Source organism: Zingiber officinale, chromosome 4B, assembly GCF_018446385.1.
Source record: "Zingiber officinale cultivar Zhangliang chromosome 4B, Zo_v1.1, whole genome shotgun sequence".
Taxonomy (NCBI): domain Eukaryota; kingdom Viridiplantae; phylum Streptophyta; class Magnoliopsida; order Zingiberales; family Zingiberaceae; genus Zingiber; species Zingiber officinale.
Window position 1 is genome coordinate 79,302,996 of NC_055993.1, and position 19,429 is coordinate 79,322,424.

General features: G+C 37.1%; 3 protein-coding genes across 3 annotated transcripts; 2 read left to right on the forward strand and 1 right to left on the reverse strand.

Annotated features, from left to right (window-relative positions):
* Positions 1 to 6,231: 6,231 nt before the first annotated feature.
* Positions 6,232 to 8,895, forward strand: LOC121975229 (probable L-type lectin-domain containing receptor kinase S.5). Its single transcript, XM_042526752.1, has 2 exons — positions 6,232 to 7,697; positions 7,848 to 8,895. The coding sequence occupies exons 1-2, from the start codon at positions 6,392 to 6,394 to the stop codon at positions 8,696 to 8,698; spliced, it is 2,157 nt and encodes a 718-aa protein (XP_042382686.1). The 5' UTR covers positions 6,232 to 6,391; the 3' UTR covers positions 8,699 to 8,895.
* A 2,540-nt stretch (positions 8,896 to 11,435) lies between these two features.
* On the forward strand, positions 11,436 to 12,094 carry LOC121978326 (short-chain dehydrogenase TIC 32 A, chloroplastic-like). The gene is made up of 3 exons (XM_042530686.1): positions 11,436 to 11,520; positions 11,614 to 11,842; positions 11,971 to 12,094. Exons 2-3 carry the CDS (start codon positions 11,652 to 11,654, stop codon positions 12,092 to 12,094), a joined length of 315 nt encoding a protein of 104 aa, XP_042386620.1. The 5' UTR covers positions 11,436 to 11,520; positions 11,614 to 11,651.
* A 5,853-nt stretch (positions 12,095 to 17,947) lies between these two features.
* Positions 17,948 to 18,962, reverse strand: LOC121977638 (UPF0047 protein YjbQ-like). The gene is made up of 4 exons (XM_042530100.1): positions 18,873 to 18,962; positions 18,581 to 18,641; positions 18,387 to 18,481; positions 17,948 to 18,290 (listed from the first exon to the last, which is right to left on the reverse strand). The coding sequence occupies exons 1-4, from the start codon at positions 18,945 to 18,947 to the stop codon at positions 18,249 to 18,251; spliced, it is 273 nt and encodes a 90-aa protein (XP_042386034.1). The 5' UTR covers positions 18,948 to 18,962; the 3' UTR covers positions 17,948 to 18,248.
* Positions 18,963 to 19,429: the final 467 nt, after the last annotated feature.

The following is a 19,429-nucleotide window of genomic DNA, read 5'->3' on the forward strand; positions in this document are numbered from 1 at the left end:
TATCTTTTGACTTCACATAGTCAACAGTGATAACTCCAGTTGAGAGTAGTTGTCTAATGGTATTATGTCTACGACGTATATGTCTAGACTTACCATTATACAGATGGCTCTGTGCCCGACCAATTGTTGATTGACTATCGCAATGTATGCAAATCGTCGGCACAGGTTTTACCCGACGTGGAATATCTTCTAAGAATTGTCGTAGCCATTCAGCCTCTTCACCACATTTGTCAAGAGCTACAAACTCATATTCCATCGTGGATCTGGTTATTACGGTTTGCTTAGAAGATTTCTAGGAAATGGCTGCACCAGCTAGAGTGAAGACATATCCACTCGTAGACTTAGAGTCTTGTATATCAGATATCCAACTTGCATCGCTGTATCCTTCGATCACAGCAGGATATCTTGTATAGTGCAGTCCATATTCACGAGTGTACCTTAAGTACCTCAGTACTCTTGTTATCCCTTTCCAGTGCTCAATACTGGGATTACTCGTGTATCTGCTCAGTCTGCTTACTACGTAGGCTAAGTCTGGTCGTGTACAACTCATCAAGTACATCAGACTTCCAATCACTCGAGAGTACTCTATCTGCGAGATACTTTCACCTCGATTTTTCGATAGATGTTGACTCATGTCTATTGGCGTTCGTGCCAACGCAATATCACCCTTGGTGAAGTTCTCAAGAATCTTGTCCACGTAATGAGCCTGACTAAGAACAAGTCCTTCTGCCGTTCTAAGAATTTTGATTCCTAGAATCATATCAGCTAGGCCCATGTCTTTCATGTCAAATCTTGACTTTAACATAGCTTTTGTGGATGTGATTATCTTATCATTACTCCCAATGATAAGTATGTCATCTACATATAGGCACAAGATGACGTAACTATTTTCTGTGACTTTCATGTAGACACATTTATCACATTCATTAATCTTGAAGCCACATTCCTTCATGGCATTATCAAATTTCTTATGCCACTGCTTTGGTGCTTGTTTCAAGCCATATAATGACTTCACTAATCTACAGACCTTGTTTTTCTGTCCTGGTACAGAAAATCCTTCAGGTTGGTCCATATAGATTTCCTCTTCTAAATCCCCGTTTAGAAAGGTTGTCTTTACATCCATTTGATGTATTTCGAGATTCCATAGAGCGGCGATAGCTAACAATACTCTAATGGAAGTTATTCTCGATACCGGAGAGTATGTATCAAAGTAATCAAGTCCTTCTCGTTGTCGATATTCTTTGATTACCAATCTGGCATTGTATTTATCGATTGTGCCATTTGATTTCATTTTCTTCTTGAAGATCCACTTGCAACCTAATGGTTTACTTCCCGGAGGAAGATCCACGAGTTCCCAAGTGTGATTTTGCAAGATAGAGTCTATCTCAGATCTAATTGCCTCTCTCCAGTGAGGTCCATCAGACGAGCTTACTGCTTCTGAGTAACTCCGGGGCTCACTTTCCAGCATGAAAGTGATAAAATCCGATCCATAGGATTTTTCTACTCGAGCTCGTTTACTCCGTCTAAGCTCAACCTCCACTGGTTCAGCATTTTTTTTCTTTGTCTTGTGTTTCATATGCCCGTTTTGAGGAGCTAGCATCCTCTCGGGTCTTAAAAGGAAATACATGCTCAAAGAATGAGGCATTTCTCGATTCGATTATCGAGTTCTTGTGTATCTCCGGTATGTGTGACTCAACCACACAAAATCTATACGCAGCGCTGTTTTGTGCATATCCAATAAATATGCAATCAACAGTCTTTGGTCCTATCTTAATTCGTTTCGGATCATGTACCAACACTTTGGCAAGACACCCCCACATTCGTAAATATTTGTAGGACGGTTGTCTTCCATTCCACAACTCATAAGGGCTCTTATCTATTTTCTTCCGGGGCACCTTATTTAAAAGGTAATTAGCTGTTAACACAGCTTCCCCCCACATGGACTCTGGCAATCCAGAACTTAATAGAAGAGCATTCATCATCTCCTTAAGTGTTCGATTCTTTCGCTCAGCAACTCCATTTTGCTGAGGAGTATATGGAGCTGTTGTTTCGTGTCTGATCCCATGTTCAGCACACAACTCAGCGAATGGCGATACGTATTCACCGCCTCGGTCACTTCGGACCACCTTAATCTTTCTATTACGCTGGTTTTCAACCTCATTTTTATAGAGAGCGAATTTCTCTATAGCTTCATCCTTAATACACATAACAGTATTTTGTGTTATCATTTACAAAAGTGATGAAATATTTATTACCACCACGTGTTGGCGTACCTTTTAGGTCGCACACATCAGTGTGGATTAGGTCAAGTGGTTCATTACTTCTTTCAATATGTTAAAAGGATGATCTTGTCATTTTCGCTTCAACACAAATCTCACACTTGTGTTTTGGGTCAAGGTGGAATGTAGGTATGCTTTGCATGTTTATTAATCTACGCAATATATCGTAGTTAACATGTTCTAGTCTACCATGCCACAAACACAAAGACTCAAGCATATAAGTGGAAGAGCTTTCATTTTTATTTATCTTGGGCCTAATGGCCATTACATTGAGCTTAAACAGCCCATCAGATACATAGTCTCTTCCTATAAACACTCCATTTTTGGACAATACAACTCTGTCCGACTCAAAAATAATGCGAAAGTCATGCTTGCTCAAAGTGAGCCGGATACTAGATTCTTTCGAATCTCCGGAACATACAGCACATTGTTTAGAGTGAGATCCTTGCCCGAGGTCATTTTCAGCACCACTTTTCCTTGGCCTATGACTTCCGAGGTTGCAGAGTTCCCCATGAACAGTTTATCTCCAGTGACTTCTTCGAAGTTGTGGAGCAGCTCTTTGTTATAACACACATGTCTGGTGGCTCCAGTATCAATCCACCATTGCCGAGGATTGGAACCTATTAGGTTCACTTCAGAGATCACGGCGCATAGATCCATATTCTGTTCTCCTGCCAGGTTGGCCTCAGGCTTTTTCTTCTTTGGCCTTTTATAGTCTAACGCTTTGTGACCCATACAATCACAATTGTAGCATTTCCCTAAGAACTTCTTTTTCATGTTTTGTCCTTTGGGTTGCGTCGTGGAAGATTTTGGATGCTTCCATTTTGAGCTTTGTCCGTGCTCAACAACATTGGCTTTTACAATAGCCTGAGAGAACAGTTTTCTCTCCGAATTCTTGTTGTCTTCTTCTATACGAAGGCGAACAACAAGTTCCTCCAGGTTCATTTCCTTCCGCTTGTGCTTCAAATAATTCTTAAAGTCCTTCCAGCCAGTTGGTAGCTTTTCGATGATAGCTGCCACTTGGAAGGTTTCGCTCAGAGTCATACCTTCTGAGTGAATTTCTTGTAAGAGTACTTGAAGCTCCTAGACTTGACTGATTACAGGCTTCGAGTCACTCATCTTATAGTCCAGGAAACGACCAACAATAAACTTTTTAGCCCCAGCATCTTCCGATTTATATTTCTTATCCAGAGATTCCCACAGTTCCTTTGCCGTTTTTATCTCACAATACACAAGATAGAGTGAGTCGGCAAGATTGTTAAGGATGTAGTTTCGACAGAGGAACTCAGACTCGTTCCATTTGTCGAGCAGAAGGAGGGTGTTCACCTCATCTACACCCTTAACAACCTTGGGAATTTCCTCGGTCAAGATACGTGCCAGACCTAGCGTGGTTAAGTAGAAAAACATCTTCTGCTGCCACCGCTTGAAATTCACTCCTGTGAAATTTCTGGATTTTCCCCGTGATTGATTGGCACATTCCCAATCGGGGCGGAGGAGGCCGGCACATGTTGAGCCTGTTGCATCTCAACATTTTCTGCCGCCATGGTAACAGAACGAATCTGTTTTAAGATTTGTTGGGAGTAAACCCGTTACAATCTGTGTGATTGTCTCAGAAGCTCTTTTCCACGCTTCTGAGTGCGTACCAGAGTCACAAGAACTTACAATCAAGTAGGTTTGAGCAGATAATATAAAAATGTCGACTCTAGCGAGCCAAGCCACGCGCCGAGTAGGTGAGTCGAGGACACCGTGAGTTGTCGAGCGGCGCCACGTTGCTGCTGAGAATTGCTGACAGGATGTCGAGAGTTGCAACACGAACTCAGAGTGAATGTCGAGTCCAGCAGAGCGCTGTCTCCTTAAAATAGATTCGGCCCCTCCGCGGTGCTCAGAGGATCAGGTGGACGTCTGTTTCCCAGGATAAAATGGCAGGATCACGAACACAACCGAGCACTGGTTGTCGTGACGATCTGAACTAGATCCGAAAACTATCACTATTTCTGTTGAGCAAAAGAAGTGCACAATAGAAGAGAAGGAAACATGGGGATTCAAAGAGGAATTGAAGCATGCTCTTCTCACACAAAGCTCACTTGAGTTTTTCCTCTCACAAAGCACAAAGCTCACTGGTGTTTGTTTTCAAAGCTCACTGAAGTTTTTCCCTCGTCTGCTTCATTCCTCTCCACTCCAAGGTCTTATATAGACCTTGTTGTGCTTGTCTTGCAAGCACAGCAAGCCACGTGTGACTTGCAAGATTGCTTGCCATGTGGCACAAGCAAGTTTGCCACGTGGCGTGTAAGTAAGTTAGCGATCTTCCTTATCTTGTATGCTGGCCAACAAGTTGTCTGACTGATGTAACAAATAATGGAGTTCACAAAAATACCCGTCGAGTTGATGTCATCCAGACCCTAGATTTCCAACCCCCTTTGTTCTGAATCAGTCGGAAAGCTTTGCTTTCAATCATTGTGGGACTACAACCCACATACCACGTTTTCATTCAATTTTTTTTTCCAACAATTAATTGTTATTACAATTATTAATAGTCACTTATGAGTAAGAACGGATTATTTGGAGTGCCGAAGACGTACCAACTCAATGGTATTTGTATAGATCGGAACTGGAGGTGGAGCTGCGACACCCTATCGCTGTCTAGTTTTAAATATGGTGGCTCTGAAAACTACTCCGTTAACGCCCAGGACGGTGACTGATGCAGAGGCGGGCGGGAAAAACCGCGTCATTTGCAAAGGAACAGAATAGATGCATACTAAACGTGTCAAATTAATTGCATCGAGATTTTTAAAGAGATATAGAAATAATAAAGTTGAAGAAAAAAAATTCCAACATCTCATATATTTAGGATTTTAAATGAGATTTTTTTTTTTTATAGTCCCTAATATTGCACATCAATGTCATCTAAAAAAATATGAAATTCTACTATTATTTCAACAGTAAAAAATCTCCTTACAATATTTTTACATATCCCATATCTTGATTTTTTTTATTTAATATCTCTATATACTTTCTCTTTAATATTTTAATTTATTATTATATTTAATTTAATTTGTTTATAATTTATAATTAATATATTAATTAACTTATGAATTTTAATTTTCATTTAATATTTTATTAACTTATAAATTTTAATTTAATTATAGTGTATATTTTTAACTTATTGAATGCATATATTTTAAAAATAATAATTTATTAATAATTTTATTGAAAATTTATATTTATATATATATATATATATATATATATATATATATATATATAAAGTTATCATTAATTGCGGCTCCACCTTTGAGAGAGAGAAAATTAAGTTTTAATTTCCACTATTATTCTTAAACTACAAATCTCACATCTATAATTCAAATTTTTTTATTCAAATTTTTTAATTTTATAAAGCTCTCAAAAATCTTACATTAGATATGCCTTTGTGGATCTAAGATTTGAAATGTGTAGTTTAATAGTAGTAATAAAATTTCAAATTTACTCATTCATCTCAAAATTAAGGATGACATCAGTAATTAATAATGTATAAAAATAATTTGATAATGTAAGATTTATAAAAATGTTTTTAAAAAAAGTTATATAAAAAATTACCAAAAAGCTTAATTGATTTGGCACATTGAGTCACTTAAAAGTGGGCTAAGTGGGTCAAACTTATCATAGATCTAGATGTGTAGGTTGGTTTGATTGAATCAAATAGATTTGATAGGTTGGATCAATGTGGATCGGCCAGTTCGAGAAGGTTGAACAAGTGATTTTAATTAAGGAAAACTAATTTTAATTATATTATCGTGATTTTGACTAAAACTAATACTAGAATATGAGCACTTTTAGGATGAAAAAAAGATAAAGATGGTGTTTTTGATATATTTTTAGAATTAAGATTTTTTTTTTTTTTTGAAGATAACAAAAAAATCAAAAAGACGCCATTTTTAATTTATTTTTTTTTGTCTAATTTTTTAAATAGGCATTGAAAAGTCCAGGCCGCAATTAAAAGATGGGAAACTTACAGTAAAGTGTTTTTCCGGTAAATTTCCTCCAACTAATATTTAAACGAAGACTCCAATCCAACCTCTTCGCCGTCGGTCACCGTTTCCTTCCTTCCCAAGAAGATGACCCGCTGCCCTCTTCCACCTCTCCTCCTCCTCCCCGTCTCCTCCTTCGTTCTCCTCCTCTTCCTCCCCCACCTCCCCCCCGCCCAATCCCAGGTCGTCACCACCATTGAAGATATCTTCTCCCATAGCTTCCCTAACTTCGACTCTGTCGACAACGGTGCTAATTTCTCGATATTCAACGACGCCGGAATCAGCCTAGGCGCCCTCCTGCTCACCCCCGATAGCTTTATCGGCGCCACCTACATGCGCAACAAATCCGGTCGAGTCTTCTACAACAGGCCTTTTAAGCTTTGGCAGATGGACTCTTCTTCCTCCTCCGGCGCCGAGACCAAGCAGTTCCTGTCCTTCAGCACCTCCTTCAAGATAAACGTCTTCCGCAGTATTAATGGCAACCTGAACACAGGAGAGGGCATGGCTTTCCTCCTCTCCTCCGACCTCGGCCCGGCGCCACCGGGGAGCCACGGTGCCTTTCTCGGCCTCACCAATGCTTCCCTCAACGGTAACCCCGGCAACCACTTCGTCGCCATCGAGTTCGACACCGTCATGCAGACCGATTTGGGAGACCCCAACGACAACCACATCGGCCTCGACATCAACGGCGTGAACTCCACAAAGACAGCCTCCGATTTGAAAGTTCAGATCTCGCCGCCTGGGTTCCCCACCAACCACACCGTCTGGGTCGATTACGATGGTATGGTGCCCTATTTGCACGTTTATATGGCGATCGACGACGATCCAAAGCCGGCCTCCGCCGTGCTCGAAGCGCCACTCGATCTCAATGATTTTCTGAAGCAGGAGTTCTACTTCGGGTTTTCTGCCTCGACAGGGACGAACTACGAACTCCACGACGTGCTGTCGTGGAATTTGACCGCGAAGATGTCACACGTCGGCCGAAAAGGCTTGGCGGCGTGGAAGATTGGCGCGATCGTTGGGGGTGTTTCTGTGTTCGTGATGGTGCTCGTGGCAGGACTTTGGGTGGGCCTGAAGGTAAGAAAGAGGACGGCGAGGGATGCGACCTCCAGTTACAGCAGCGCTATGGTATTGGTGGCGCTGAAGAGGCTACCGGGGACGCCGAGGGAGTTCGAGTTCAAGGACCTCGATAAGGCGACCAACAATTTCGACGAGAAGATGAAGCTGGGGAAAGGGGGCTTCGGCGAGGTGTACCGGGGCGTGTTGCCTGGGGAGAACAAGCAGGTGGCCGTGAAGCGATTCTCTCGGGGAGGCACCAGCGCTCCCGACGACTTCCTCAAAGAACTGACCATCATCAACCGCCTTCGCCATAAGAACCTCGTCCCCCTTGTCGGTGAGTACTTCTGAATTACCTGCCCTGTTTCATCGTGCAGCTCTGTTCCTCCAGGTTTCACTATATTTCTTACACGATTCGATCATTTCGTTACATGAATTTGATCTTGTAAGAGCTTTGGTACCAATCGACGTTGTTGTTGGATCGCAGGATGGTGCCACACCAACAGTATGCTGCTGCTAGTCTACGAGTACATGCCCAATGGGAGCCTTGACCACCACCTGTTCGACGGGCCCAACAGCATGCCGACGACGACTCTGAGCTGGGAGCGGCGATACAACGTGATCGCCGGCGTCACCTCTGCCCTCCACTACCTGCACGACGAGTACGATCAGAAGGTGGTGCACCGCGACCTGAAGGCCTCCAACATCATGCTCGACGCCAACTTTAACGCGCGCCTTGGTGACTTCGGCCTCGCGCGTGCCCTCGAATCCGACAAGACTTCCTACGCCGAGCTGGAGATGGCTGGCGTCCCCGGCACCATGGGTTACATCGCTCCGGAGTGCTTTCTCACCGGCAAGGCCACCCGGGAGTCCGACATTTTCGGCTTCGGCGCCGTGGTGCTCGAGGTCGTCTGCGGCCGCCGCCCTCGCTGCGACATCGACGGCTTCCTGTTCCTATGCGACTGGGTGTGGAAGCTCTTCCGCGAAGGACGCATCCTGGAGGCCGTCGACGCCCGCCTGGGGGAGGACTACGACCCCGAGGACGCTCGCCGTCTCCTCCTCCTCGCCCTGGCCTGCAGCCACCCGATTTCGTCGGAGCGGCCGAAGACAGACGTGACGGTGCAAATCATCTCCCGCACAAGAGCGCCGCCGTCGGTACCGCACTTCAAGCCTTCATTCGTGTGGCCGTCCTTCCCTGCCATGGCGGGGACATCGAGCTGGTTGACCGCCGTGTCGGCCGTGGCGTCGTCCTACGAAGCGTCCCCCACGCGGCGGACTCCGCATCTCCTCGATGGAGACGGACACGTGGCGTCCAAAGACCTCTCCCTTACGTCATAATCGTCCGCGTTTTGACGAGGCAGGTGTTGACTGGGCCAACATACGGTGGTCCTTCCCGCCATTTCTCTTGTGCAATTATCTTTTTTTGATCTGTATTCCGATTTTTCTCGCATTGGGACCCACAATGGCCTCCAGTCTTATTCCTTTTAAAAGCGGAACTCTATCCTATTTTTCCAGCAAAAGATGTTATTCTTCCAACTTTATTCTAACCAGCATAGTTTGTAGAATCATGATCCTATACTGAATTGATTTAGGGTCAGGATCGAATCGGTCAGGATCGGATCGTAGAATCGTACGATCCTATCAAAAATCTTTAAAATTTTATCATACATGATTAATAATTAGAAAAAATATCAAAAAAACTCATTTACATATAAATAAATAATTAATTTTGTATATATATACAATTATTTACACTCAACACATCAAATTACATTACTACATGTACAAATTTAAATTAACTTATAATTCAACTATCATTCTCGCATAGTAATAATATTTATATTTTCATATCATAAAATGAAAAAATATAAAATATCTATTAACACAATAATAATAATAACACATACAATGTCAAAAATATTTCCTTGATTTATAAGATAATTCAATTTAAATGTCAACAAAGCATCTAATTAACGTATATAACAGAAGCTATTGAATCCTTTGATTCAAATATGAATGCCGGAAATAATCTTTTAAAGACTGGTTGATGCCACACAATACTAGACAATAGGCATCCAAAAATTTATTATTTTGAGAAAATAAATGACAGAATATTATTGATAAAAAAACTAACTCAAAAATAATTAAATATATATTTAAATAATTTAAAATTATAATAAGATGAAAAAAAGATAATGGTTAAGGATAAACTTTAAAATTTATTAAAGATCTCTGAACGAGCTTTAATTTGATATATTATAGGCCCCGTGGTTCAATCCGAGTCAAAAGTTATGACCTCTCAAAGCTTCCACCGATCCTGCTCCGATTCTGCTCCGATCCTGCTCCGATCCTGCTCCGATCCTACCGATCCTACCGATCCTGCTGCGATCCTACTGCAAAAACGATTCTGCACGATCCTGAATCGATTTTGGGTTTCCGGATCGTAGGATCGTACGATCCTACGATCTGGATCGCGATTTTATAAACTATGCCAGTGTAGTAGCCAATTACAGTTATAATTAATAAAGTATATAATAATTATCAATATAGCTGTTAAAACTATTAAAATTAATTACTTTAATTTTTATTCAATTTAGTTAAAATTATTTATTATTATATTTTGATTATATTATATTAATTTTAATTAAATTGGAGTTATTTTAATTAATATTAGAGAAGTTTTAAGGATAATTATTTAATAATTTTAAGCATATTAGAGTAACTTTAAGTTAAAATTGTTATAAAAACACTCAAATATATATATATTTTTTGGATATATAAGAATCCTCTTTTAATATTTTTAAAAATAGAAAAAAAATTACCCTTATTTTTTATTAGAAAAAATTATTTTTTTAATCTAAAATGTACTAAGGGTATGTTTGGTTCAAATTATCATATATAATCTTGTTTATGTAATTATCAGGTAATCACATAATCAAGGTTATGGGAAATAAAATATAACCAAATGTTGTTTGGTTCAACATATGTAATGCAACAAAAATTTATTTGTTTGAAGATTTTAATGAATAATTTATTTTAATATTTTATTGTATTACCCTCATTTACAAAATCAAATATACATAATAATATTATTATTATTATTTAAAATCTACGTTTTTTATTTTTATTTTTCCCTTTTTCTTCATTTTTATGTGTGTTTTTTTTTACATTTTTTATTTTTAAAATTTTTAATTTTTTAAATTTTTTTAGTTTTTTACGTTATTTTTTTAAAAAAAATTTACTTTTTTTATTTTTTTACATTTTTTTTAATGTTTTTTTACTTTTTTATTTTTTAAATTTTTCCCTATTTTAATTTTTTTTTCTATGTTTTATGTTTTTTTATTTTTTTACCTTTTTTATTATTTTTACGTTTTTAAAATTTTTTTAAAAAACTTTACGTTTTTTCTATTTTCTATTTTTTTTTATTTTTTATATTTTTATTTTTATTTTTTTACATTCTTTCTATTTTTCATGTTTTTTATTTTTTCTTTACCTTTATTATTATTATTTTATGTTTATTCTTTTTTTATATTTTTTTTAACGTCTTTTTCTTTTTTTTTTAGTTTTTTTTATTTTTCATTTTTTTTCTTTAAGTTTTTTTTTTTTTTTACCTTTTTCTCTTATTCGAGGATATTTTGGGTAAAAAAAATTCATTGACGCCGAGTCTCAGTTTTCTTAATTCCGGATTATATGCCCCTTTTGTTAGAATTATCAATTACCTAAAGTAAACAGGATTTTTCATTAATAACCTTGGATGGATAACTAAGATTACCAAAGATAATCCTCAACCAAACACATAATAAGAATAATTAACAAGTTTTTTTCCCCAAACTTTAGTTCGAATTCATTTTAAAATATTTCAATTTAGATGTGCAAAAAAATAAGTTAATGCAGTAGTTTTTTTTTTTCAATTTCTTTTTGAGTCAAATTATCATAACTGATTTTGATATAAAGGACGAAAATAAAGACACTTTTAAACTTGTATAATCAAGATAAAAAAACCTCTATAATCAAAATAAATAAATAGAAACTTAATATTTTTATCAAGTACTTTCGTCTAATAATCCATAGGCTGAACGACTTCGGCTCCCAATCCACCTCCGAGCAGGTCATCGACGACATCGATGCCTCCAGCCACAGTGTCATCATCATCATCATCGGTTCTTCTCCCATTCCTGCTGATTTCCCATCGAAGTCCCTAATTATTCCATCCAAAGCTTGAGCTTTTTTGATTCAGATATAACTGATTCCAGGCAAGAGCGGGGGGATCAGAGCAGAGATAGCGAGGGTGATGGCACTCCGCGGCGCCCACATCATCATCAGAACGAGGAACCTCGAGGCTACCGACGCCGTCAAGCAGCACATCTCCCGGAACAATCCCTCCGCTAAAAGCAGCATCATCGAGCTCGAACTCAGCTCGCAAAAATCAATGCAAGGCTTTGCCAACAAGTTCCTCGCCACGAATCTTCCCCTCAAGATGTTGTAAGCAATCCACATCACTTCAATTTAGCCCTAAAATCTTATCTTTTTTATTATCATAAACATTACAAGAATTATGAACTGTCCTTACTTTGCCCTAAAACCTTATTTTCTCTTAATTTTTTTACTAGAAATAATGCTGGAGTTATGAACTACGCTTACAATATCTTAGAGGATGGAATAGAGTTGCAGTTTACCACAAATTATATCGATTTAGGTGGAAGTTTGGCAATCATATATAATCCCAGCTTGTAAACCAAATAGCATTATTATTGGAATGGCTAAATTCATTCTCATTCCTACTATCAAATTCATTCTCATTCCAATTCATGCATCCCAAACCAAATGCCACCTAATAATCTTTAAAGTATCATATTTATAGTAAATTGATAATCTTGCACTCTTAGTGCTTCCAGTGGTGTTGCCACGTGGGGACGGAGGTGTGACTGCCATCGATTTCTTTTAAAAAAAATAATATCAAACTTTCATCACCATTTTGATCCGTCAATTTATCATCTCATCATTTTGATCTATCAATTTATCACCTTATCGTTGGAAAACAAAAATTGATCATATATTTAAAAAGTCCTCAACATATGAGAAAATATCACGATTTGAAAGGTTAAATAATGAATTTTAAAAATAAAATATGTAATAATAAACAGATAAAATAAATCATAGAATACAAAGTGGGGGTGCTAATTTAAAATTGGATCGGGTTCAAACAAAATTTAACGGGTAGGCGCGGAGATAAGAATTATGTTAGTTCAAACTGGGAATCATTTAGAATTAATTTGGCTAAGTTATGACCAAATCAAATTTAAGATTTAAACGGATTTAATTTGTTGAAAATGAATTAAGGTATTTTTAAGGAAACTTTTCTTTTCTTTTCTCTTTTTATTCTCTGCGCGCATAGCAACTCCTGTCATGTCATATGCCATCGTCATGACTTCGTTCATCATTCTCTTTTATTTTTCTATTCATTTTCTTCCTCATTTCCTTATTTTCCTTCTCTTCTCCAACAACAATAAACTTGTAGTTTTTTCCTCTAATTCTCAAGCACAGAAACTCTCTTTTCTTCTCTAGAAAGTACGAATGCAACATCAACTACTATCGCCTTCTAGCAACAAGAGCAACCCTTGCATCTTCTTCCTCTTCTTGTGCTTTCTAGGGTTTTGTTGGCACCGCAAAAATAGCCCTATTTTACCTTGCCTTATCTCTCTTGGTGTCGTTATCGACCTCACTGAAGCAAGTTAAAGTTGCTAACGAAGAAGGGTGACGGATTTCATTTTTTTTCCAACATATTTCATTAATTGAAATAGAGTTATAAAATATAAACTTTATTTTATTAGATTGTTAGTTGATGATGATTATTTAGATAAGAATGGCTGTCTCATTATAGGAATGCTAAATATTATAAGGAAGCGAAATTATAAATGATTTTTCAACTTTAAATCATAAATAAACTCTGGAGATTAACAAAATTTTAGAATTTAAGTTCGATTTTATCTCTTTAAATGCGAAATCTAGACTTTGGATTGTGAAAATCGACCTACATTAATATTTACAATTTTTATAAATTCCAACTTATATTTTTTAAATATTTTTAAATCTTTAGAGTTGGATGATTCAATTTTATGTTTATTAATTTTTAAATTTATTGAATTCGTCTCCCTTGTGACTTGGTACTTCTAAATTTATCTTTTTATTATTTTTTTATTTTAAGACCCTTAAATTCATAAATGAGTTTTAATTAAAAAGTGACTGATTGTCTTTTAAATTTTAAATCTGTGCCATCTTTTAAATTTATCCATACTTTTTAAATATTTAAACAATTTTAGAACCATACGATTTTCTGTGTTTTTAACCATCGTCTTTTTAGAACTCATATTTAATGCTTAATAACCATTAATTAAAAATATTTTTAAATTTATACTAAATAAATATAATAATTTCTAATAAGTCGGATAGGAGGCTGGAGTGGCCACTTGGGCGATATCGAGAGCTTGCAACGGAGAACTGAGGGAACCTAAAGAGAAGAGATCATAGGGGAAGAGAGTTTAGAGTACTAGGGGGGAGATCTTTAGAGAACGTTAAGTGGAGAATTTAGGAAGGTCAAAGAGGAGAGCTAAACAAATAAGATAAATATTATAGTGTACTATAATAACAATAACAATCAAGGCTTATCCTATTAGATAAGGTCAATTATATGAATTCTTTTATACTACTTAGTTCTATCTCTTACTATATTATTATTTATACTTAAATAAATTTTATCATATTTTATTATTGTTAACCAAGTCTTTTTTAGTCTTCCTCTTCCTTATTTGATATGCATGTTTATCGTAATTTCGCATCACTTAACTGGAGTATTTATTAGTCGTTTAAGTATATGCATGTACCATCTTAAACGTGTCTTTCGGAGTTTTCTTTCAATAGATGTAATTTTGACTTTTTCTCTAATGCTCTCATTTCTTATTCTATCCATCCTCATATGTCCACACATCTACCTTATCCTCATCTCTGTAACTCTCATCTTTTGCTCATGTACTTGAGTTATAGCTCAACATTCAGATCTATATAACATAGTAGGACTAATTGCGGTTTTGTAGAACTTTCCTTTAAGTTTTAGAAGTACTTTACGATCACATAAAACACCTGATACTCGCCTCCATTTCAATCATTCTGCTTATATTCTATGTAAGACATATCTCTCAATCTCTCTATCATTTTGTAAAAATGATCCTAAATATTTAAAACTCTCAGTTTCGGGCAACTCGTCATCTCCTATCTTAACAATTGTCTCACTATATCTAATATTGTTAAACTTAAATTCCATATATTCTATATTTATGCTACTAAGCCTAAAGCATTTCCCTTCTAGTGTTTCCCACCAAGATTCTAGTTTAGCATTTACTCCTTAATGTGTTTCATTGACCAAAATAATATTATCTGCAAACAACATGTACTACGATACTGTGTCTTAAATGTGTACAGTGAGTTCATCCATAATTAGTGTAAAAAGATAGAGACTTGGAGCTGATCCTTAATGTAGCCCTATCTTTACTAGAAATGTTTCAGTCACTCCACCTAAAGTCTTTACTCCGGTCGTTACATCTTTGTACATATTTTTAATTAGTTAAATATATGTTATGCAAGTACATCTCTTTTCTAGAATTCTCTATATAATTTCTCTTGGGACTCTATCATAAGTTTTTTCTAAATCAATGAATACCATATGTAGTTCTTGCTTTTGTTCTCGATATTTTTTAATTAATTATCTAAGGAAATTTATAGCTTCTATTGTTGACCTTTTAGATATGAATCCAAATTTATTTTCGATCACCATGATCTCATTCCTTAATTATTTTTCTATTATTTTTTCCTTAAGTTTCATGGTATGACTCATTAATTTAATACCCCTATAGTTTGCATAATTTTGTATATCTCCCTTGTTCTTATACAAGAAAACTAGAGTACTTATCTCCCTAAACACTTTTGTAGGATCGAAAGCGCTAGGGGGTGAATAGCGCTCGTGGCTTTCACGTTCATTTTAAAACTATCGAGTAATACGCAGCGGAAATAGAACAACAATGCAAACACTAGGTCTTTTACTTGGTTCAGAGTCTGTGGTGACTCCTACTCCAAGGCCCACACTCGTTGAATATTTACTTTGAGCAATCACTATCAATTCGAAAATCTTTTACAAGATGAATTACAAGTATATAATTTAAGTGCAGTAAAATATACCAACGACTAAAAACAATAAACTTTAAGCTTCTGGTCGTCAGAGTCGAGTTACAGATTTATCGAATCATCCTTTGAGCAGCACACGGAAGAAGGATTGTGATTTCAAGTTATCTTCAAGCTGTTGCTCGAACCAGGCTTATATAGCCTGTTGAGGGCTCCTCCAAGCCCCGAGTCAGGCGCGTGATAAACTCTGCACTGCTCGCTGCTTATCAGCCTGAGGGCGCCTCTAACCTCCATGGAGGGTGCCATTAGCCCTGCGTCTAGGGCGCCTCCAACCTCAATGGAGGGCACCCTCTATCCAGTGTCCAGGGCACCTCCAAGCTCCATGGAGGGCGCCCTCGTGCCTGGCTACGAGGCTACTCTGCCAAGTTACTAGAGGCGCCTCCAAGCTCCATAGACGGCACCTCGAGACTGTTCATCAGAGGCTTTTACTTCTTTTTCACTCTCTGCAAGATGCGTTAGTCCAAAATGCAAAATATATCATGTAAAATAGAGTTAGCACAAATAAAATAAGCCAAGTACAAGTATTTGACAGTCAACAAACTGTCCGATTCTGACTTCGAATTTCACCACTGAAAATCCTAGGTTGAACCGGCGTCTACTGTTCCCTTACCTGGGAACGCGTCCACACCTATTCCATTCAGGAGAGTTTACCTATTGTCATACCAGTCCTCCAGACCGACTGGACTTTTGCTCAATGTTCGAGTATCCAGGACTTCCTGCTAGACGTTCGCTCCACGACCCGTCTAGTCTTTTCACCTGATCCACGACCACCAGGACTTTCCACCTAGATGTTAGGATGTATACTAAAAGTCTAGCTTTTGGTATAAATATTTATCTAGAAATAAGAATCACATTGGTCAAATGTCTACATTTATGATAAATGTAGTTGATCAATTAATTTATATTGAAGATAACATGGTGTGTGGTGTCACACACAGAAGATCATGATTATCGGTTCCTTATAAATTATAAATAGTCGCTCACGACCAAGATAGAAAGGAACAAACCATTGGAAGGTCGTAGTGTAATTAGGTAGTAGTTTATCTTAACTATATAATTACACTAATACACTTAGAGTGTATTGAGTAGGACTATTAGAGGTCGTTTCTTTTATACTGACTTTATAAAGGAACAAAGACCTCAGTTATTATGGAAGTGTGTGCTCTTAATCCTAATATAATAACAAGCACATATATTTGATATTTATTTCTTTAATTTATCAATGGGTGAGATTTAGTTCGATAAATCAATAAGCCCGATAAGTTGGGAAATGATATCACTTATAGTGTGTGTTGTTGATTATAGAAGGAAACTGTGTCCTAGTAATCTAGGTTGAGAATGCCCCCAAGAGGAGCTCATAAGGATTGTCATGTTAAACCCTGCAGGTGAACTTAGTCCGACATGACGATAAGGTTGAGTGGTACTACTCTTGGAGCTAGATATTAATTAAGTGAGTTGTCAGTAACTTACTTAATTAGTGGACATATGTTATCTTAAACACAGGGAGACTAACACACTCAGAAGGAGTCCAAAATGTAATTTGGGATTGGTGTGGTAGTTCAATAATAGTTCTCTAGTGGAATGAATTATTATTGATAAAATTAAGTTGTGTGTTCGGGGCGAACACGGGGATGCACTACAAGAAAAAAGCTAAACAACAACGCTTTTTTGGCGTTGTCGTATGTACTTAAAAAGTGATGTTGTAGATGGTGTTGTAGAAAGTCATATCAAAGACAACGCTTTAAAAGCGTTGTGGTTGGTCACAAAGACAACGCTTTTTAAGCGTTGTCTTTTCGTTCTTAAAAAGCGTTGTTATAGATGTTGTTGTAAAAATGCACATATCAAAGACAACGCTTTAAAAGCGTTGTGGTTGGTCTCAAAGACATTGTTTTTCAAGCGTTGTCTTTTATTACTTAAAAACGTTGTCTTTTTAAATTTATAAAAAATAGTGTTTTTCTTAATTAAATAGCAAAAATTATAAAAAATACTCAAAATTTACATATAATTGAATATCCACAACCACAATCATTTTTATAATAAGACTATTTAACAAATAAATAAAACTTTATATTATACAAACAAAATGTATACATATTGATCCACTAATTAATTTTGTATCATACAAGTTATCCTTAACTTCATGACAATAATTTTTCAAACACACAAGTTTTACAAAACCTCATCATTGACTCTTCTTTAAGATTGCTGGACTTAATCTTAAAGGATCCATATCCAGTAGAGAGCAACCTATACATCACATTGAAACAAAATGATCAAAAGTTACAAGCTAATAGTGTGAAGTGCTACATAATAGAACAAGTTTCTATGCTTCCTCAAAATGGAGAGAAATCAATTGTGTGCTTTCCTTAAAGAAGAGAAGAACCATTCCTGTCTTATTGAAACAGAAAGATAAAGCATGATTAATAGTCTTGCTGCTATTATTCGAGAAGGATGGTCGCTTGATTAGAAGAATTATACATAGGGAATGGCAATCATAAGCTCTTCTACAATATTTAATGCCAAGATCAGCACAGCAGTTCAATAAATCGTAACTGCTTTATCAGCTGATACTGATTTTTCTGGCAATTGCCAGAGATGAAAGAAGGCTATTTCAGTATTGGGTGTTAATGAAATTGGGAGGCTGCAATTTTCACGTTTACTCACCTTCCAATGTGTGCTTCCACGGTGCAGATCGACCCTAACACAATAAGCAAAGGATGAATCATAAGTAAATCAAAAAAAAAATCCAATTCTATATTTTGCAGTAATCACTAAAGGGATCTATGAATATCACCTCTGGCACAATCCGATTCAGAAATGTTTCAGTGTCGCTCTGAACATCAGAGTCATAATTCTCATTTATGGTGAGAGAAGCACTTGTATGTTGCACTGAACAAGTATTTAACCTTCTGATCAGAAGAACAGCAGCAAAATGCAACGGACAATTTGTTTTTAATAAAATTGTAATCGCAGTCAACGAAAACTCACGGAAAAGATGAGCAAGGCCGCATTTGAAGCCCGACAAATCTTGTTGTATCTCTTCAACAATCTGGCACAACACCAGAAGCATACGAGTTATGTTTCATCACATTTTCCTATACATCGAGCGTCCATCAGTAAGAAATATAAGAGATCAAGTACAACCAAACGCATCTATCGATTGACCAGTGGATCATTTTCCAAACACAACAGGAAAAAAATTGCTTTTTACTGATTAATAAGGGAGATAAAATCAAGAAATGATCGGAAGAAAAAGAGACAGATTTGGGGGCGATTGAACCTTGGGGGTGATGAGATGGCATCCGCGCCTCTGAGCAGGGACGACGACGGTCTTCTGTGCCCACTTGGCGGCCATGGCCTCAGAGACAGCAGTAGAAATGCCGGCGGCGGCCACGACAAGTGTACGAGGGCCCTTCTGGGATCTCAAACGGGGGATCGCATGGAATTGCTTCTTTAAGTCCAGCAATCTCTTCTTCTGAAAGGCTTTCAGCTATCACTCTTAGAGCCATCTTCTTCAACTTGTCATCAGCACACCTGGGGTTGTAGGCAATCAAGAAATTTTGTATGAAAACTTTCATACATGTAAATCTCGTACTAAATAATATGTCAATGTTATATATACATGTAATTCATACCGTAAGTGTGTTTATATCGTAACTGACAAGTTTTCTTTAGGGCCAACTTCTACTCAAGCTCTTTAAACACTGCATCAAAATAAAAAAATTGGCATTAGTTCTGTACTAAATGAAAATCATATTTAGAGGAAAAAGCGGGAGTACTGTAGATGGATATATTAACCAAGCATATTAATGTTTGACCTGTCTTTACAAGTTCTAA